Source organism: Rhineura floridana, chromosome 3 (genome assembly GCF_030035675.1).
Source record: "Rhineura floridana isolate rRhiFlo1 chromosome 3, rRhiFlo1.hap2, whole genome shotgun sequence".
Taxonomy (NCBI): Eukaryota; Metazoa; Chordata; class Lepidosauria; order Squamata; family Rhineuridae; genus Rhineura; species Rhineura floridana.
The window spans coordinates 66,115,951-66,138,658 of NC_084482.1; the positions used below are offsets into that span (position 1 = coordinate 66,115,951).

Sequence of the window (22,708 nt, forward strand, 5' to 3'; positions counted from 1 at the left end):
AAATTCCTTGGCAGAGATGCCTGCTTCAAAGTATAAAAATAAAAGGGCATGAGGGCAAAGGGAGGTGGGGGAGATGGGAAGGGGGAGGGCATAAAGGCCTTGTATTGCTTTATTGTCATAATGTGAAAACCCTAATATATATATAAAAAAGCTACAAGCTTGAGAAGGATCAGAGATACTATTCATCATTATTATTTCACCTACCAGAGGTAAAAGAACATAATGGGATCCTTCCATGAAGCATTGCTAAGATCTGACTGCAAAGAGCTTGAAAGGCAGAAATGCTGCATTATAATCAAACATCTCTGCTTCTTAAGAACTGTCGGTTGCTGCTTTGAAACCACTAGCCTTAGAGAAGGGAAGCTGAATAGCTGGAGGAAGGCCAGATTTGTACACAGCTCTTCCCTTCACGATAATGACATCTAATTCAAGTATAACAACAACTTTAGGGCACGTCTTCTCCCTCTCCCCCCCTCTCTCTCACTCACACACTTACTTTACCCCACATTAACTGTCACGGTTTCTCCATATCATAGGAAATGTTTTATTTGATCAGGTGCTAAGAACTTTGTTATACATCTCTGTCTACTTCTCGCAAAACTACATTGCCCTGCAGAGAGGGACAATTGTAAAACTAGTTTAGGACTATAGTGTGTGGATAATTCACTGCATGTTACAGCTTCTGTGATGCAATATACATTGGCTTTTTTTTTTACACATGCCAATAGGGCTTGTGATCCTGCACTCCCTTTTAGTAACTAAAATTGTATAAAAGATGCTAGATTCAATATGGCTAAAAACTGGTTTCCTAGGCATTTATGGCACCACAGCAGGTTAGTATAACAAACTACCTCTCTGGCAAAGTGAATTTCACAGCAGCAAAAGAATCACCCTGTAGCCGATTGATATAAAAGCCACAGAATTATGTGCTTGACTATGTCAGGGCTGCTCCTGATAAAATCTGCTCCTGGGCAGCAAAAGCCCATCACTTCAGTAGACCTCCTTGCCTCAAGTGTCTCCTGCAGGGATTGGGCTTTCCCTCCTCTCAAATAAAAAATGTTTTGCTTTGTCCAGGGAGCTTTCCCCATGGATGGGGGGGGGATAGGCTTTTGCTCTTCAACAGCAGGTTTACAGAAGGCAGCTCTTCAAAACAGGCTCCTGTGCAAAGCAAGAGAAAAATAAGTACATGTATTTGTTTTTAAAGGGTGCCCCTCAGAGACTAGTAAAATCAGATTTGTTTGGAAATTAACCAAAACTAATTCCTGATTTTTAGCGCTTTGGGGCATTTTCTATAAGCATTGCTTCCTGTCAGTATCCGATGGTTGTAATAGCAGCAGAGACCTCTCATCCTAGATGCAGAAAGCCTTCTCTTTCATACTGTTATCACTAAGAGTCTGTGGAAATAACATCCTATTTCCATTACATCCTACCTGAGAGACTATCTTACCCCTTATATACCAAGTATGCAGTATACAGGTGAGGACCTCCTGCAGATACAATCTTATCAGGAGGTCCATTCCACACAACATAGGATGTGGACCTGGTACCATCATCGCTTGTCTTTTCAGCACCTACTGAAGACCTTCCTCTTTCAACAAGCTTTTCAAACAGAAACCTTATCCTGGTCTGCATCTGTGTTGGAGTTGTTTTTTAAGATGTTTTTAAAGATGTTTTTAAAAAATATGCTTTTAAGATGTTTTATTTTTAAACTGTGTTAAGATGTTTTATTTTTAAACTGTGTTAAGATGTTTTGTTTTTGAGATGTTTTTTAATGTTTTGTCCTTTGTTTATCGCCCTGGGCTCCTCCTTCTGGGAGGAAGGGAGGGATAGAAGTTTAATAAATAAATAAAAAAAACTTGGTTGAGCTTGCTTGTAATTTTTGCTGACTGAAAACTGCAGTAGAAATGATAAATAAAACAATTTCCAACAAATCAAAAATGCAGAGCATTTTTCAAGTACTGCAAGATGATGAGATTTAAGATACTAGAACCATGTTTCGTAGGAGTGGGTATTATCTTTAAAAGTTACACAAGGCTTATCTGAGGAAAGGTAAAGTCACAGAACATTTGCTAACTAGCTGAGCTTCCAACTTGAAGGAAGAAATTTAAGCCCATTCCCGCTGCTCATTGACAAAGAAAATGAACTAATCTGGCATTTGAGTAACCCTATTTAAGGATTCCTTCTGAAGAGACAGGGCAAAAAGCTAAGGTCATTAGGGAAGCACTCTCGAAATGGCATTTTGTTCTGGTGATGCAAAACACCTCCCAGCAGTGAAAGTCTTTACATCATTAAAAAACTGTTCTGAATCAAAAGACGTGATTATCCAGAACCAAATTCATAAAGGAACCATAATCACTGACAGAAGCAGTTATACCCAGCAAAGGTTAAAAGATCAGACTAATTACCTGAAGTTTCTTTCTCTCATACTGCAGGAAAAAATTATCTAGATCCATTTCAATCGGGTTTTAGGCCCGGTTTTGGCACTGAGACAGCCTTGGTCGCCCTGTACGATGACCTATGTCGGGAAAGAGACAGAGGGAGTGTAACTCTGTTGATTCTCCTTGATCTCTCAGCGGCTTTTGATACCATCGACCATGGTATCCTTCTGGAGAGGCTCGCGGAGTTGGGAGTTGGAGGTACTGCTTGGCAGTGGTTCCGCTCCTACTTGGCGGGTCGTCTCCAGAAGGTAGTGCTTGGAGAACATTGCTCGACACCGCGGGCTCTCCAATATGGGGTCCCGCAGGGGTCAGTTTTGTCCCCCCTGCTTTTTAATATCTACATGAAGCCGTTGGGAGAGGTCATCAGGAGTTTTGGAGTGCGTTGTCATCAGTATGCTGATGACACGCAGCTCTACTTCTCCTTTTCATCTTCTTCAGGTGAGGCTGTCGATTTGCTGAACCGTTGCCTGGCCTCGACAATGGACTGGATGAGAGTTAACAAACTGAAGCTCAATCCAGACAAGACTGAGATGCTGTTGGTGGACGGGTTCTCTGATCGGATGGTGGATATATACCCTGTCCTGGACGGGGTTACACTCCCCCTAAAGGACCGGGTTCGTAGTCTGGGAGTCTTTTTAGACTCTTCCCTCTCACTTGAGGCTCAAGTAGCCTCGGTGGTTAGGAATGCGTTTTACCAACTTCGGTTGGTAGCCCAGCTACGTCCCTATTTGAGTAAAGAGGACCTTACATCAGTGGTACATGCTCTGGTAACCTCACGTTTGGATTACTGTAATGCGCTTTACGTAGGGCTACCTTTGAAGACAGTTCGGAAGCTACAACTAGTGCAAAATGCGGCGGCCAGATTGCTGACAAGGACCAAGCGGTCCGAGCATATAACACCTGTTCTGGCCAGCTTGCACTGGTTGCCAATATGTTTCCGGGCTAGATTCAAAGTGTTGGTATTAACCTATAAAGCCTTATACGGTGCGGGACCACGATACCTTGCGGAACGCCTCTTCCGATATGAACCGGCCCGTGCACTACGTTCTGCTACGAAGGCCCTCCTCCGGGTTCCAACTCACAGGGAGGCCCGGAGGGTGATGACAAGATCTAGGGCCTTCTCAGTGGTGGCCCCCGAACTATGGAACAGTCTCCCTGAGGAAGTACGCCTGGCGCCGACTCTGCTCTCCTTCCGGCGCCAGGTCAAAACCTTCCTATTCTCTGAAGCATTTTAAATTACACTGATTTAATTTTAAAAATGTTTATTGTGTTGGATTGTTGCTTGTATTTTAGTATTGTTTTGTTATTTATTGTATTTTTATGCTGTTTTATGTTCACCGCCCAGAGAGCTATTGCTAGTCGGGCGGTATATAAATTTAATAAATAAATAAATAAATAAATAAAATGTTTGCACATTTCTCTCTTCCTACTGGATAGAACATTACCATGATGATCTAAAAGTCCTTCACCATACTTCCCTCCTTGCTGCCTCCTCTTTCCATTTTGTTTCCTCCCTTCAGATAATAACTTCATCTTGTTATGTGCCTTCAAGTCGACTACGACATGGCAACGCTATGAACAGGGCTGTGGAGTCGGAGTTGTGGAGTCGGAAGCAATTTTGGGTGGAGTTGGAGTTGAAAGCAATGTACCGACTCCGACTTCAAAATAAATTTTGATTGACAAATTTTTTAAAATATAAATTCAAAATGTCAAAGAAGCTTCCCATGAAGTCAGCTGTAGTTGAGCATTTCACCATAACTCAGGATGGAAAACATTTTGTGTGTCAGTGTATGACACAGGACCCAGATGAAGACAAATGCTGTGATGCCAAGATCAGCGCATATTCAGGCAGCGATAAAAATGCTCCTATGAGAGCTTCCCATATAAAAAGACAATTACAGCCCTTTCCAGGGCTGTGGAGTTGGAAGCAATTTTGGGTGGAGTCGGACAGTAGAAAAATAGAGGAGTCAGAGTTGAAGGTTTGGCGTACCGACTCCACAGCCCTAGCTATGAATCGGCTATCTCCAACAGCATCTGTCATGAACCACCCTGTTCAGATCTTGTAAGTTCAAGTCTGTGGCTTCCTTTATGGAATCAGTCCATCTGGCCTTCTTTATCTACTCCCTTCTGTTTTTCCCAGCATTATGGTCTTTCCTAGTGAATCATGTCTTCTCAGTTTCATCATTTTAGCTTCTAATGGTAGTTCTGGTTTAATCTAACACCCAATTATTTGTCGTTTTCACAGTCCATGGTATACGCAAAACTCTCCTCCAACACCACATTTCAAATGAGTTGGGTTTTTTCTTATCTGCTTTTTTCACTGTCCAACTTTCACATCCATACATAGAGATTGGAAATACCATGGTCTGAATGATCCTGACTTTAGTGTACAGTGATACATCTTTGCATTTGAGGTCCTTTTCTAGTTCTCTCACAGCTGCCCTCCCCAGTCCTAGCCTTCTTCTGATTTCTTGACTATTGTCTCCATTTTGGTTAATGGCTGTGCCAAGGTATTGATAATCCTTGACAAGTTCAATGTCCTCATTGTCAACTTTTAAGTTGCATAAATGTTCTGTTGACATTACTTTAGTCTTTTTGACGTTCAGCTGTAGTCCTGTTTTTGTGCTTTCCTCTTTAACTTTCATCAGCATTCGTTTCAAATCATTACTGGTTTCTGCTAGTAGTATGGTATCGTCTGCATATCTTAAATTATTGATATTTCTCTCTCCAATTTTCAAACCTCCTTGATCTTGGTCCAATCCCGCTTTCTGTATGATATGTTCTATGTATAGATTAAACAAATAGGGTGATAAAATACACTCCTGTCTCACACCCTTTCTGACGGGGAACCAATCCATTTCTCCATATTCTGTCCTTACAGTAGCCTCTTGTCCAGAGTACAGGTTGCGCATCAGGACAATCAGATGCTGTGGCACCCCATTTCTTTTAAAGCATTCCATAGTTTTTCATGATCTACACAGTCAAAGGCTTTGTTGTAATCTATAAAGCACAGAGCAATTTTCTTCTGAAATTCCTTGGTCCATTCCAATTATCCAACATATGTTTGTGATAGGATTTCTGGTGCCTCTTCCCTTTCTAAATCCAACTTGGACAGCTGGCATTTCTCGCTCCATATATGGGAAGAGCCTTTGTTGTAGAATCTTGAGCATTACTTTATTTGCATGAGATATTAAGGCAATAGTTCCATAATTACTGCATTCCCTGGGATCCCCTTTCTTTGGAATTGGGATGTATATTGAATGCTTCAAGGCTGTGGGCCGTTGTTTAATTTTCCATATTTCTTGACAGACGTTAGTCAAAATTTGGACAGATTCAGTCTCAGTAGCTTGTAGCAACTCTGTGGGTATGCCATCTATTCATGGTGATTTGTTTCTTCCAAGTATTTTAAGAGCAGCTTTCACCTCACATTCTAAAATTTCTGGTTCATCATACGGTTCCTCCGTGAATGAATCTGTCATCCTGTCATCTCTTTTATAATGTTCTTCGGTGTACTGCTTCCATCTTCCTTTTATTTCATCTTGGTCAGTCAGTGTGTTCCCCTGTTGAGTATTCAACAACTCTTGGTTTAAATTTCCCTTTCATTTCTCTAATCTTTTGGAATAGGGCTCTTGTTCTTCCCTTTTTATTGTCCTCTTCTATTTCTATACAATAAGTATTGTAATAGTTCTCTTTGTCCTTACGTACTAGTTGCAGTATTGTTGCATTTAGGGTTCTGACCGTGTTTCTATCTGCTTTTGCTTTTGCTTTCCTTCTCTCTTTAACCATCTGAAGAGTTTTATCAGTCATCCATTGAGGTTTTTCTCTCTTTTTAACAAGAGGTATTGTCTTTTTGCATTCTTCCCTGATAATGTCTCTGACTTCAGTCCATAGTTCTTCTGGTTCTCTGTCAACTACGTTTAAAGCCTCAAACCTGTTCCTTATTTGATCTTTATATGCTTCTGAGATGTCATTTAAATTGTATTTTGGCATTATGATTGCTTTGTTCTTCTTTAGCTTTACTCTGATTTTCGATACGTCAGTTCATGATCTGTACCGCAGTCTTCTCCTGGTCTTGTTTTCGCAGAAAGTATGGAACTTCTCCATCTTCTGCTACTAATTATGTAATCAATTTGATTCCTATATTGACCATTTGGTGTTGTCCATGTGTACAGTCGTCTTTTTGGTTGCTCAAAAAATGTGTTCGCAAGAAACAAATTATTGGCTTCACAGAATTCAATGTCTCCTGCTTCATTTCTGTCTCCTAAGCCCCATTTCCCCACAATTCTTAGTTCTCTGTTCCCTGCTTTCGCATTCCAGTCTCCCATGATTATCAGCCCATCTTGTTTTGGTGTGTGATCAATTTCTTTCTGTACTTCTGCATAAAATCTCTCCAATTCCTCTTCTTCTGCATTTGCCGTTGGAGTATAGACTTGGATGATAGTTAATAGGTTTCCCGTTGAATCTCATTGATATCACTCACTCAGACCTTGCGTTGTAGCTCCTAATTGCTTTTGCTACACCACTTCTCACTATTGATTTTCTCATTTCCTGCATAAAATATTTTGTAGTTGCCTGATTGAAAATGTCCCATTCCTGTCCATTTTAATTCACTCATGTCAAGTATTGTAATGTTGATACGTTCCATTTCTTGCTTGACAATTTCTAACTTCCCCTGATTCATGCTTCTCACATTCCATGTTCCTATCGAATGCATCGTACAACTCCGGACTCTCTTTTCCAATCTGTGCGCATCAGCCTCTGGGCTTCCTTTCGGCTTTGACCCAGCTGCGTCATTAGTCACAGCGCTACTCATACTTGTCCTTTGTTCTTCCCCAGTAGCTCGGTGAGTGCCTTCTGACCTGGGGGTCTCATCTTCCAGCACTGTGTCATGTTGCATTTTGGATACTCTGTTCATAGGGTTTTCGTGGTAAGAGATATTCAGAGGCGGTTTACCATTGCCTTCCTCTGAGTTTGGATGCATCTTAGTCTGGTATCTCAGCTTTGACCATTCCGCCTTGGGTGCCCCTGCTAGGAGTCTAGCCTCTTGGTCTAGACTCCTGACAGCACTGCTCTCAGCTTCTTCAACACTCTCAAACCCCCTTCACCACGTTAAGGTGTGTATCCTAGAGGGGGAACTTCATCTTAGTTGTAAGCTAATTCCACTGTTTAATTTGCCACCAATGGCCAGCTACTGAAAGTCTATTAACTTATGTATACATGATTGTGCTCATTGACACGTTAAGGTTCTCTTGCTTGAAACAGATTGTAAAAAAAATAAATTTGACAGTAGAGCCATTGGAATAAACTACAAAAATAATTATCAATATGTCGATCATGCTAAAAAGGACAATATATATGAAACAGTAGAAAACACACAACAGTTTGCAGCTTTTAAGCTAGCAGTTCAGTAACATCAATGCATCACTGGGGTAGGGATTCAAAGGACAGTGGCCATAATTAATGCAGAGTTAGGTATGTCTGAGCCCAGGAGCCCACAATTCCATTTGCCTGCTCACCATGGGCAAGTTTCCCTGGCCCTCAAGAGAAATGTACTTCCAGCAATCTTCCTTTGCATTGCAGTTCAGAGAAGGGAAGCAGGAATTTGTCCTCCCACACACACACCCCAAACCGCAACACAAAGTGAGACAAAACATCACATTTGTTTCAAGCCCACTGCTGGTCAGAGGCAGAAAAGGCAGAGCCTTGTCTCACTTTGATGGAAGCTTGGAAAAGGGAAGCCTAGAGAGCTTGGAAAAGAGGCTGGGATTTTTCTCACTTGGAACTTCTTATTCAGGAAAGACACAGCAGGATTAGAAAACTGGGAAGAGAGGCAGCATACCCTTTAATTTCTGCAGCAGCTTGGAGCTGGGACGGATCTGCAGGAGAAATCCCTGCCCTTTTACTCCCTCAAGCCCTCCACACAAGCCAGAGGACTTAGAGAACACCAGAGGTTGGTAGTGAGGATAAAAAGGCTTGGCTAGTAAGTCAAGCTGATATTTGTGGGCGTCTGGTAAAGTGGCCTTCAGTGTTAGGTGTTCCTTACCTCTCTAAATAATGAGAAACAGCACTACAGAATTCTGTTTCCTTTGAACAAGCGAGCACTAGAGACTTAAGGGGCTGGTTCAGATGTAACGCTAAACCATGAAGAAATAGAATTTGCTTTAAAATACTTAAGTTCTTTTTTTTAACAAAAAGTACTATTTTGTTCAAAAGATATTTTATCTCTACCAGGACAGAAGGTAAGTCAATTGACTTTTTTCCATTTCTATTGTATTTTACAAAGGACTCCATGAAAAATTATTTGATGTTGAGATTGTTTCACCCATATCAAAGAAATAATGCGACACTAACACTCCAAGCACCAGTTTTTGCATTTTGGTATACACTTTTCCAGGTTTTTGTTCTGGCAGCAGAGAAGAACTTGTAATTACTGTAGTTTCAAGTAAATATTTCAACATGTAGACAAAAAATACAAGTGAATGAGCGGAAGCATTCAGGTTATAAAAGTGATGAAATTCACCAAGGACAGAAGCATTACTGTTGTTGGAATGAATAGTAAAATGTTTAGATAAAAGATGACAGTTAACATCTATACAAGAACACTTACATATAACCTCCAAATCTTTCTTTATGTATAACATCCAAAACTTTCTCAGAAAATAGCACCACATAAATATTAGTCATCTATGAGATGAGCAGATACAAAAGGCCAATGCTCTTGAAGGCTGCAAGCATCGCTTCCAGGAGGACTAGAAACAACAGTACTATTGTGTGGAAAGGCCTTGTTTGTGTACTTAAGCTTCAGCTTTCACAAGATACTTTGACCAATTCATGGGTCACCAATGCAGCCCTGCAAGAGCGCACACACTTTCAAAAGAATTCCCTGGTTCCCTTCACAGTCCCATCCCCCTATCCCCTCCCTTCCCTGGCATTAGTCTTGAAAGAAGCCTTCTTTTGTAGCCTAAAGACAAGTTTTTTGAAGCTTAATTGCAGGACTGCAGGAATTTTTGGGAGGGGGGGGGTTACAGCTGGGAAGAGAGTCAATAGTCCACAGCTGTGACCCACCCACCAAAAATAATCCCTTAAATATATTATTCAACCAGTGTGGTGTAGTGGTTAAGGTGCTGCAGTACGACCTGGGAGACCAGGGTTCGAATCCCCGCATAGCCATGATGCTCACTGGGTGACCCTGGGCCAGTCACTGCTTCTCAGCCTGAGAGGGAGGCAAGGGTAAACCACCTCTGAATACCGCTTAACCATGAAAACCCTATTCATAGGGCTGGCATAAGTCGGGATCAACTTGAAGGCAGTCCATTTTCATTTCAAATAATTAGGCTTAAAAGAAGCCTTCCACAATAGAAGATTTCTTCCACACCTAATTACAACAAGGAAGCCAGTGTGGTGTAGTGGTTAGAGTGTTGGGCTATGACTCGGGAGACTAGGGTTCGAATCCCCACACAGCCATAAAGCTCACTGGGTGACCTTGGGCCAGTCACTGCCTCTCATCCTTAGAGGAAGGCAATGGTAAACTCCCTCTGAATACCATTTACCATGAAAACCCTATTCATAGGGTTGGCATAAGTCAGGATCAACTTGAAGGCAGTCCATTTTCATTTCAAATAATTAGGCTTAAAAGAAGCCTTCCACAATAGAAGATTTCTTCCACACCTAATTACAACAAGGAAGCCAGTGTGGTGTAGTGGTTAGAGTGTTGGGCTATGACTCGGGAGACTAGGGTTCGAATCCCCACACAGCCATAAAGCTCACTGGGTGACCTTGGGCCAGTCACTGCCTCTCATCCTTAGAGGAAGGCAATGGTAAACTCCCTCTGAATACCACTTACCATGAAAACCCTATTCATAGGGTCGCCATAAGTCAGGATCGACTTGAAGGCCGTCCATTTCCATTACAACAAAGGGCATGTGGGTTGAGGGGCAACACTGGGGAGGGGTTACCTTTTTCTTCCCCAGCAGTGACTCCAGGCCACAATTAGGCTTAAAAGAAACTTTCCATTGTAGCCAACAGAATACTATTTTCAAGCCTAATTGCAGTGGGTGGGTAGGAAGGACTGGACTTTTCTTGGAAATTGCAACTGGAGAGGAAAGGTTTAACTCTTGCCTCCCCAGCTGCACTTTCCAAGCAGATCCCTCCCCCTTGCAAAAAAAAAAAAAAACTTGAAAATAAGCACACATATTTTTCAAGCCTAACTGCTGAGGGTGAGAATTAATGCATATGGTGGAGGCAGTGTGTCTCTGGTGGCCAGAACAATTTCTCTGGTTTGCAAATTTGCCCACAGACCCAAATGGTTGCTGGCCCCTGGACTAGCTGGAAAGGATTGGGGGAAAAGTACAAGTTTGACAACACCTAGAACATATACCATACAAAGAAAGCCTTTTAAAAGATTATAAACTTGTGGATTGTGCTTCCTTTAAATATATATATTGTACAGTGCTTAGCAGATAAGAGTGAATATTAAGCAGTAAACAATAATGATGAATTCATGCGGCTAGCCTAAGGAAATGAAGATTAGAAAGAGGTTGACAGCTTTTAGTTTACATAGTTAAGATAGGACGAGATCAATGTTTCTCAAACAGTGGGCTGGAACACTTTCAGGTGAGCCTCAGTGTCACAGCCTACCCAGTGCCTCCTCACTTGCCTGAGCTGCCCCTAGCCATGCCATAGCCTTTTGATTAGACCAATGCCAGCACCACAACTCCTTGCATAGTGAATAAAGGCAGCTGGATGTCAGAGATGCTGGGGGTGGGGTGGGGTGGGGGTGGAGCAGGAGAGGAACTAAATGAAGGTCTCTCTCCTCTGAGGGGAAAGGGCTAGGGAAGGTGTTGAAGGAAATCAGGAAGGGACATAAAAAGGCCAATATGTATTAATAAAAACAAACAAGCAGGGAATAGAAAGAAAGAGGATAAGAGAGAAAAGATGTTACATGAGAAAGAAATGAGTGTAAAAGGACTAGGGAGGAGGGATGAAAGAATCTGGTGGGGGGGTTAAGTTGAATGTGCAAGGAGAATGGGAGAAGAAATTGCAAGAGATGGGTAAAAATACTTTGAGAGGCACGTGGGGAGGAGGGACAAGGGAGAAACAAAAAAGCCTTCTCTACTTAGAGCCTCTGGATAAACAAGTTCTTCCTAAAATGTCACAATACCTCCACAGCAAATACCTGTTATTTAGCCTGAGGAAGGCTGAGCTATAGTACTCCTTGCCATAAGGAAAATGCTGCAACAAAGAGTTTAGCCATTGCCAAGATGGATTAGATATATCAGTAGAAAACTATATCTGTAGCTGCCAGCTGATTATACTAAACTCTGCTTCTACCTGTTTTTGTGACTGGCTCTGCCCCTGCACCACCATTTTGTGACTGGTGCGCCTCAGTAATTTTCTGCCATGTCTAATGGTTCCCAGGGGTAGAACCCCTGGTCTAGATGATCTATTGTCCTTTACCAGTACCATGCTACTGTGACAGCTCAATAGGTTTCTGAAGTTAATCAGCTTTAATGGAAACCTACCATATTCCTATTGTATGGTTGGATCATTTAAAAATATAACAGGCTGCTGTCTCTGAACTTGAAATGATGATGCAGGTTTAACTATTTGCACATTCAGCCATCACACTTGGCATACAATATTTCTTGGAATACTATCCATAGCATCCTAAACTGCTCCTCCTCCATTATCACTATAAATGAAATTTTACAAAAAATAACACACATATCATTAGTAAAAAGTGGTGATTGAGCTAAGATGTCATTTACCCTTGCAAAGATGGCCTCCTACCACCAAAATACCACTATGTTGAGGTAACAATAATCAAATACAGTAGGGCCCTGCTTACCGGCGCTTCGCATTCCGGCGTTCTGCTAATGCGGCGGCGAATTCCCCATTTTAAAGCCGTTTTTGCGATTTTGCGGCATTTTCACGTGACGCGCCCCATTATAATCAATGGGGTTCTGCTTTATGGCGATTTCCGCTTTACAGTGGGGGCCTGGTCCCTAACCCGCCGTATAAGCGGGGCCCTACTGTACAGCAGTGAAGGGAAAAACAGATTCTCCGCAGATATTGCTGAAGAAATCCTTGGGTAATCAGCTCAGAGCAGAAACAACTGGATATACAGGTTATAATGAGTGTAAGATATTAAAGATTCAGTATGGACTACTACTGGGAGTTGCTTAGTGAAGATAACTACCTGCTCGAGGTTCTACGGTCCTATTTGCACCTTCATCCATAAAGACAAACCGTCCACCACCAAAGTCTTCTGTGTAATCCGAGAGGTAAAGCAGTGATGTGTAGTCAAAAGAGCCATAGGTCACCTAGAAAGAAAGCCATAGAATACAATATCTAATACCATGGAGGCTTCTTTATGCATGTTTGAGGATCAGTAAGTTTTGGGGATTTTTCTAGGGATCTTGTACTTAGATCATCATCTTCCCCCCTCTTCAAGAGAAGGTGCCAGGACGGGTCACAACCCTACAAAAACACAACATTAAAAACAGTTTAAAACACATTAAATTGGCTTGTAACATAGGATTGTATTCAACATAGTGTTAAGGAGATTGTTCCATCAGCACAAGCATTTCTGCTTACCCAATGGAACGATCTCCCCTTTCCTCCCCCCCCCTGCTTTTCTGGGAGTTCTCCACACCCCCTGGAGCAGATTTGGGAAGGGCATGGGGGCACACAAAGGAGAGCATAGGGGAACAGTCCTGCTGCCCTAGCAGGAATCCTTACACTGGCTTCTGCTAATACAGCAAGTTAGTTGAATACAGCCCATAATATCAGGTAATTTATTGAGAACCAGTCTTGTCCAACTCTGTTGGATCACCTCTCAGAGGAAAAGAATACGACATATAGGCCAAGTATTTTAAGTACTGTGTGCACATGCACACCCCAGTAGACATAACTGCAATCCCAGAAATGTACAACAACAAACAGCATCTCAAACAGTTATCTGGCCAAATCTCTTATGCTGTGTGGGATTTGCTGCATCTACACAATATTCAAGATATATTTACAACTGCTAGTAAACAGCCGTTTTATTTTATAAATCCTCTTAAAAATCTGGCTTGTCTAACGCATATCATGAAAGACAGTAAAGACAGTAAAGACAGTGATCAGCAACTAGGTGCCCTTTGGCCAAGACCAGCTCCTTAAGGAATGCCAATTGGCTTCTAGCTGCAGGAAGAAAGGTGCATGGATGGGCATACAAGCAAGTGAGAAAATTAAGGAAGCAAGCAGGGAGGAGGATTTTAGCCCTCTACCTGAAATATCTGTTTCAATAAGTGGAGGGGGAAGCTACATTCTGGGTCTATCTCAATGTCCACTGGTATTCAACAACCTCACGTGGCTTACAGGAAACACTGTGGAAGATGAAGTGGTGGCAGAAGAGATCCAGAGAGTGAGGAACGGGCAGAGGAGACTGTTTTAATTGACTGGGGGAGGAAGAGACAGATTTTCTCCATGTGATCAGTCCCATTCACAGAGTCAGGTCATTACTTGCTGTCACCAGCTGTATCTAAGGAACTCATGGATAACAAGCTTCCGCATGGCTGGGAGAATATTTTAATATAATGTAATTCTCCATCTTTGGAGATGGCAGGTGTTGCCACCACTCACCATATGCTCAAAGGCACGTTACCAAATTCTTCCAAGCTACACAGGAAGTGGATTGGACTGTGAAAGACCAACCCAAATTGTGTTTGCATTTTGACAAATTTGTAGGTCAGATCTCCTGCTCCCCTGGTACATTCACTATAGCTGCCCAATTTCCCTGCTTTTAAAGTCTGATAGAAATATCTGTGGGCTATAGGTACATTCTTAAACTGCAAGGTTTTTTGCCTATTAGTGAATTTCTCTGCTTTTTAATCTAGGAGGTAAGAAATTGGATCCTGTGCAAGTTTGCTGAGACTAGATTGATCATTTGCTTGCTTATTGAGTTCAGTGGGATTTACTCCCCTGCAATCATGCTTAGGATAGGTGAAACTAACCACAGGGGTGTTGATGCTTGGCGGTTCTTGCGTGAAACAACACGTTACGTTTGGATGTAAAGGGGATGGGGAGGAGGGAGGGAGGGCAGGAAGGGCAGAAAGGAGGAGTGGGAGGGGAGCAGGCAGGAGGGGAGGGGAGGAGAAGGGCAGGTTTGACCATTTGCATGTTTATTGAGTTCAGTGGGATTTACTCCCATGCAATGATGCTTAGGATAGGTAAAACTGACCGGGGAGGGGAGGGATGGCTGGCTGAAGTGGGCAGGGGAGGAGAAAGGAGGAAGGGGGAGAGGAAGGGAGAGGAGAGGGGAAGGAGAGAAAAGGCAGGTCTGATCATTTGCATGCTTACTGAGTTCAGTGGGATTTACTCTCATGTAATCATGCTTAGGATAGGTAAAACTGACCGGAGAGGGGAGGGATGGATGGCTGGAGTGGGCAGGGGAGGAGGAAGGGGGGAGGAAGGGAGAGGAGAGGGGAAGGAGGGAAAAGGCAGGTCTGATCATTTGCATGCTTACTGACTTCAGTGGAATTTACTCCCATGCAATCATGGTAAGGATAGATAAAACTGACCATGGGGGAGAAGGGGGAGGGGGGAGGAGAGGGAAGGAGAAAGCGAGGGGGAGGGGGAGGAGGGATCGATAAGGGAGGGGCAAGGGAAGGGGGAGAGAAGAGGGAAAAGAGGTGATGGGAGGAAGGAGGAGGAGGGGAGGACAGGTTTGATCATTTGCATGCTTATTGAGTTCAATGGGATTTACTCCTGTGCAATCATGGTTAAGATAGGTAAAACTGACCATGGGGGGAGGGGGAGGGAGGATGGGAGGGTAGGTTTGATAATTTGCATACATTTTGAGTTCAATGGGATTTATTTCTGTGCAATCATGTTTAGGATAGGTGAAACTGACCTGGGGGAGAGGCAGGAAGGGTAGGAGGAGGGGAGGAGATTATGTGGGTGGGCACTGGGCAGAGGGGAAGCCCCTTTCCTTTCCAAAAGGAAAACATTGTGAACAGTATCATTGCTTTTCAGCGTTTTGCTCACCTTTTTATTCTACAGCAGGCACATGTAGCCTCCCACCCAAATTTAAACAAAAGCTGTCCCTGGCCATATCCACACCAGACCTTTATTTCACTTTAGACAGTCATGGGTTCTCACAAGTGGAGTTACTGAAGGGTGCTGAGAGTCGCCTGTTCCCCTCACTGAGCTTCAGTCAGAGCGGCTGACTCTTGAACCACTCTGGCCATTGGAGCCGTCAGTGGAATAAGAGTCTCGTAACAACTCTCACCACCCTTCATGAACTACGGATTCTTTGGGGGAAGCTGTCTCAAGTGGAATAAAGGTCTGGCATGGATGTGGCCCCCTTTTTAGCCAAGCCCAGCAGCTGTGGGTCTAGCTTTTAGAACACTGACAGTTGGTTCTGACTGAGCATGTCAAACGTTGTTATTGAGTTCCATGTAAAATTTCTTAAATTAATTAAAAATCAGCCAGGCATTTTTTAAACTTTTAAACTGCCAAAAATGAAGGTCGGAGTATGGGGCAAGGTCAGTAATAGGATTATAGGCACTCTATGAACATGGCTGATTTTTAATTAATTTCAAAAGATTATAAGAACTCAGAAAATTTAGAGGGTTGTTAAGCAAGTGTTTCTGAGTTCAGGACTATAAATTTTGTAAGGTTTTGTTTTGAAATGAGTTTATGGGAAGCATCAGAATGGCATGGGGGGTATTTTCAATTTAACATTGCGGAATGCAAAAAATCCACGCTGGCTATAGTATACAGCCACTCTTCTGGCTGTACAGTAAAGGAAGGACTGGTGTTAAAGCTTCAATGCTGTTCATGTGGCTAGAGTGGGTGACCTCCAACAGTGATTTCTGGAGGGGTAAAGGCAGACCTCAATAATGTTAAAACAGTAACACAGTAAGGCAGAGCTGCCCTCCTAACACTGGCATTGCTGGCAATTGCCAGGACAGTGCAGGAGCAGGATGGTGGCAAAGCTGGTTGGTGTGGGTACACCAGCAGGCACACTAGATTGGCTGTGCTGGTGCTCCTACACACCCGTGACCTCGCTGCCACCCTGTCACCATCCTGCCCCAGAAAGTGCCAGCAATGCCAGTATCAGGAGGTCAACTCTGTATTACAGTCCCTGCTCATGGTTAAATAAATAAATAAATAAAATTTTATTTTTCAGTCGCCTATCTGGCCGAATTAACGGCCACTCTAGGCGACGTACAATACAATATAAAACCTACAATATAAAAAATACAATATAAAACCATAACAATGTTCAATAATTAAGCTACCCACTCTTACATGTAATCAGCAGCATTAAAAACTAACCCACCCCAGAAACCCCATAGGCCTGCCTGAACAGCCAGGTCTTCAAGGATCAGCGGAAAGCCATCAAGGAGGGGGCATGGCGGAGGTCTAAAGGAAGGGAGTTCCAGAGGGTGGGGGCCACAATCGAAAATGACCTCTCTCTGGTCCGCACCAGCCTAGCTGTTTTAACTGGTGGGACCGAGAGAAGGTCTTGTGTGGCTGATCTTGTCAGGCGGCATAATTGGTGATACTGGAGGCGCTCCTTCAGATAAACTGGGCCGAAATCGTATACGGCTTTAAAGGTTAATACCAGCACTTTGAATTGGGCCCAGTAAACAACTGGTAACCAGTGAAGATCTATTAATACTGGAGTGATATGATCACGGCGACGGCTGTTCTTTATCAAACGTGCCGCCGCATTCTGTACCAGCTGTAGTTTCCGGACCGTTTTCAAGGGCAGCCCCACGTAGAGCGCATTACAGTAGTCTAAGCAAGAGGAGACCAGGGCATGTATCACTCGTGGGAGAAGATGGACAGGAAGGTAGGGTTGCAGCCTCCGTATAGATGGAGTTGATACCAAGCTGCCCGGCTCACTGCTGATACTTGAGCCTCCATAGACAGCTGTGAGTCAAGAGTGACCCCGAGGCTGTGAACCTGGTCCTTCAGGGGCAATCTTACCCCATTAAACACCAGGTTTATATCTCCCAGCCTTCTATTGTCTCCCACGAGTAACACCTCGGTCTTATCAGGGTTCAGCTTCAGCCTATTCCGTCCCATCCATCCACTTACGGCCTCCAGGCACTTGGACACGGTATCTACAGCCAGCTCTGGTAAAGATTTAAACGAGAGGTAGAGCTGAGTATCATCCGCATATTGGTGACACTGCAGCCCAAACCTCCTGATGATAGCCCCCAGCGGCTTTACGTAGATGTTGAATAGCATGGGGGAGAGGATAGAACCCTGTGGTACTCCACAATTGAGAGGCCAAGGGTCTGAAACCTCATCCCCCAATGCTACCCGTTGGTGCCTGTCTGAGAGATAGGAACGGAGCCACCGTAAAACAGTGCCCCCTACTCCTAATCCCTCCAGGCGATCTAGAAGGATACCGTGGTCAACGGTATCAAAAGCCGCTGAGAGATCCAGTAGGACGAGGAAGGTATTTTCTCCCCTATCCAACGGCCTCCTCATATCATCCACCAGAGCGACCAAGGCTGTTTCAGTTCCATGTCCAGTCCTGAAGCCCGATTGGAATGGATCTAGATTAATCTAGAATGGTTAAAATACTTGTCCTGTGGACAGTAATAGTGATAACTTGGTAAGATCTGCCAGAGAGAACTAAAGTAAAAGCAACTGGAAATGTACAATTGCATGGCAGATTTGGATCCACAAAGTACTTAATTTCTACTTGCTTTTCAAATATTTAAGGGCTGAAAAAAACTCGTATTGTGATATTCGTTAGTATTGGGCTATCAGTGTTGCCCTTAATTCCCCTGGTCTCCAAGAAGAATTGGTGCATGTTTATCTTTTTGCTTCATCTTTGCAATGTCACTGATCATTAGTTTGATTTGGTATTTTCCCCGTTTGAGGAATATTTACTAACTACAACATAGCGGATAAACAATATTCACAATTACTGTTAAAGCAAGCTTGAAATCATCCTAGGGAAGAAAATCCATTCATTGTGCCATTTGAAATGACACCTTTTAAAATCCATTGCAATACTTTTCCTATAGGACATGGTTGGCAACGTCTCTTCTATGCTTATATAATTCAACGTTTTCAGAGCACTTTAAACATATTGCAAGCACACAATATAATACTTCCCTTAAGAAAATATTTTTACTTTTGCATAGGTCACAGTTTCATATTTCAGATATGAAATGACCTTTTGAACATGACTGATACAACATAAAATAACTTTTTATGAATTCACTAGAGCCTTACCAATTCTCTGAGTCCCAACTTAAACAAAACAAATGAATACCAGAAATAAGATCCGCATTAAAATTCAAATCTTTAGATCTAAAGATATGTTTTTAAGAAAATTGTTGCACTTGATCAAAGAAGGCACACTGGAACCAACAAGCTAGGGTGTGGCTCTCCAGATGTCGCTGGACTACAATTCCCATTATGTCTGTTAATGACACTAACCAGGACTTATGGGAGTTTAAATCCAACAACATCTGGAGAGCCACAAATTCATCACCACTGTGACAGACCTTAATTAAAACAAAAACATGCACACAATTCCCATCTCCTCCAGAAGGAAAAAAGAAGGAAGTAATATAGAAAGACAACTCCAGATGAAAGCCAAAAGGAGGAAGATCTCAGCCGCTTGTCAAAACCTCAGTATGTCCTTTCCTCTTTTCTCCAAGAGCCAGTATGTTGCAGAGGCTCAAGGATTCAGTTTGGAGATGGGACAACCTATACCCAATTTTGTATGGTCTCAGTGGATGGTATAGTAGCAGGAGGGATTAGGAGAAAAAAAAACCCATTGCAATCCCAGTCTGGATCAGGACCCTTCCTCTTGCTATTTGCATTAAAAGGAAAACTCCCATTTCTACCACTGGATGCATTCTTCCTTCTTTCCTCACAACAGTATGAATGGGGGTTAATTGGAATCAGGACTGTAGAGTGGACAAAGGGTTAAAGATCCCTTACCAGGGTCCCAATCTGGATCAGAGTCCGCAATCCTGCCAATTACTTGAAATAAAAATGTGTTACAATCCCTAATTGTGTGAATGGTGTTACAATCTTGTTTCAAATCCTGAAGCGATCAAATTAGAAGTAACATAAACAGCACACAGCAAATCCTTCAAATGAGAACTTAAAAGAACAATTGGATATCACAGATGAGAACACCTGCATTTTTAACCAATAACTATACTTTAGTCCACATGAGCTCTACCTGTCATGCCATTTCATTTGTACAGACACAATTTCAAGAACTGAGAAATCCTCCTAGTATCCAGCTGTGCTGATATGATGCTATCATATAATGTCACAAGTCCTACAAGCTTGTCCAACACGCTTTTAAAATGGTGAGGCTTGCAAAAAAATAATCTGGATTTCTTTGGGGTCATCTTGTGGTACCTGTATAGTTAAGAACACAATACCAACGTATGTACTCCTTCTGCCATTTTAAAGAGCTAAAAGTATATAAAAAGATGGGAGGACAGAGAAAGATACAATCCTAAACACTCCGGCCTGAATCCAGAGAAAGATAGCCACAGTTAAGAATGCTTGAAATCAATAATGTCAAATTAATTACAACTAACTAAATTCCCATTTTTTTCAATGGGATTAAGCATTGCCCCAATTTGGGCAACCTAATCTCATCGATCAGATACGCAAAAGCCTCAGGGACCACATGCAGCTACTTTGCATGAGTGGCAAAACAAGCCAGGAAGCTACAACTAACTATAGCTTCCCATTATATCAGAGCCAGGAACTATGGTTACTGGCTTCCAAACTGCTAATGATGAGAAAGGGCCCCCACCCACCCAAGTATTATATATTTAGTATTGCCAAAATGACATCACAGGCAGTTTTGTGGGGGATACACAGAAGAAATAAGTTCCTCAGCTAAAATTAAGTAAGATTTGAAAAGCTAACTTGAAAATTCTTGGAGAGGTGTTCCATGAACCAGCATCTGCTTTGGAGATTAATCCACCACATTATTTATATGCTGGAACAAAAGAACAGATATTGTGCAAAAAACAGGAAAGAAAGTGGGAGACACATTTTCTGTCTGACTATGGTTCCAGCAGATAGGAAAGTGACTCAAGACTCAGTTCAAAAGTGAAAAGACAGAGATACCCCAGTCATTAAACTCTGCTGCTATACTGTCCACCACAGCTATTGTATTAAATAAAGCAGGGATTGGGAACCTTTGGATCTCCAGATGTTGTTAGACTCCAACTCCCATCAGCCCTAGAAGTGTGGTCAATGGTAATGGAATTTGGAAGTTGTAGTCCAGCAACACCTGGAGGGCCACAGGTTCCCCAACCCTGTGTTAATTTATGTTGCATCTTGGTTGCTCTCAGTTCATGAATCAACGAAAAGATTAAATTCAGGAGCAAAAACACAGCATCTGTAGAAACAGTAAACCTTTCAACACAGTTTAGAAATCTACTTACACACAATTTTGACATAAAATCCAATAAAATCACTCTAACACAAAAAAGTTTATAAACAGTGGTGTTATTTAAGGAAGGATTGACATTTTGGGAATACTAGATCAGAAAGCATTTTTTTTACATGGGCCTACAAGCAGACATTTCAAGGTTTCTTGTAGGTGAAATGTCTTTTCCTGGAAGTGCATATATGTCAATCTTACATAACTACAAAACAGTTTGATTATTGGCTTATTACCTTTCAGTTTCTGCTCTGGCCTTTTTTCTTGGTTGTTTTTACAACTACAGCTATAGACTGCCAACTATGATAAGCCTTAGTTGCTACTATATTATATAAATTTACAGGGCCTACCATAACTAGAAATGTGTGGGCCTGCCCAAAGGCTTACCACCTAAGGGTTCCATAAAATCATTTATTAAAGCTATCTGAGTCTAACTGAGATAGGGACACACTGCTAAGGAAGGACAAAGAGCTATAGGATGTTGAAATTCATGGAATAAGGCAATCTGAGTTTATCTAGTAGAGTCACATCCAGATATTTACTTTGGACAAGAAACACTTGGGTTCAAATATTTGGAAAAAGCATGAATTTCCTACATTGTTCATCTGGAAAATGAATAGAAGCAATTGACAGTGTGATCCTATGCACATTTACTCAGGTGTTAAATCCATTAAGCTCAGTAGGAATTATTTCCAGGTAAACATACGTGTCATGCCCTAAACCACCCTACAGGTGCCAGGTGCACTTTCAGGACCCAATTCCCAACCCTGATCCTGACAAACCATTCCCCTTTGCCAAGCCTGTGCAAACCAACACCAACCCTGCAAGGTAGGAGATAGGCTGCCACCACCCCTCAATCTGAACAACCACTCTGAGTCAGGGGAAACCCAGAGCCCAGATACAGTTCTGCCAGGGATTTCCAAGGACAAGAGCCAGACAGGCACCCCTCATCCGGAAGCCCCAAGCAACCCCAAAACATGGTAGTCTATGGTCAGTAGCCAAGGTACCAGGTTCAGAGCCAAGTTTCCCCTCCTGCAATGAACAAACATGGGTAAATAAGAAGTAGCTTTATTGAATAAAATATAAGTGCACAATTAATATCAGCAAAACAACTCCTTAAAACCCATACCCAAACATGGGCTTAGGTAAAACATATAAGAGAGTTCAGACACAACCAAAAAATAACAAAACTAACTATCCTATTCTACTTACTTTGAAGAGGTAGTAGTTGTAAGTCTCACCTCTTCACAGAGAGACATAAGTTGGGTAGTGAAGGCAATGGAACCCCACTCAGGTAACCACCTGTCTGGATGGATCCCAGGGAAACAAAAGCTATAGTTTCACCCCCTATACTTAAGGAAAAAGCCCCAGCAACAGTCCATAGTATTTTAGCCAATCAGGGGGCTTTCTATAATGAGGTAATGCTTCCCGAAGCTTCTCCACTTTTCGTGCCTAACAGGCTCCCTCCTTCCCCCTGATCTCAACTGTTCTCAGGCCTGCTTGACCTTGGGTACCAGGCTCCCAGCAGATAGCAAAGATAAACAGGTGCTGCTTCTCAAGCCTCTTAATTAGCTGCAGATGAGAAACAAAACTTAAAAGTTTTCCACTCACTCAGAGGCCATCTCCACACAAGATGAAATCCCCACAATTCCCTGCATCAGAGCCATGATACCTTAAACCATTCTGAACCATGCTACAATTTCATGACAATACATACCACCGAAGGGTTAATCATTAGAACCTGGACTAGTAATGCAATAATTACAGCTCTAGTGTTAGACACACAGCCCACTACAGACTGTAAATGAACACCAGACATTAAAGAGGT

General features: G+C 42.5%; 1 protein-coding gene across 2 annotated transcripts in view; it reads right to left on the bottom strand.

Moving 5' to 3' along the window:
* OGFOD3 (2-oxoglutarate and iron dependent oxygenase domain containing 3) overlaps nt 1-22,708 on the bottom strand; it is a 68,065-nt gene that overhangs the window by 7,685 nt on the left and 37,672 nt on the right. The window contains exon 8 of one of the 2 annotated variants that reach the window (XM_061616381.1): nt 12,637-12,760. In XM_061616381.1, the coding sequence (XP_061472365.1) occupies nt 12,637-12,760 (124 nt within the window). The other variant, XM_061616382.1, reaches the window with a different exon arrangement.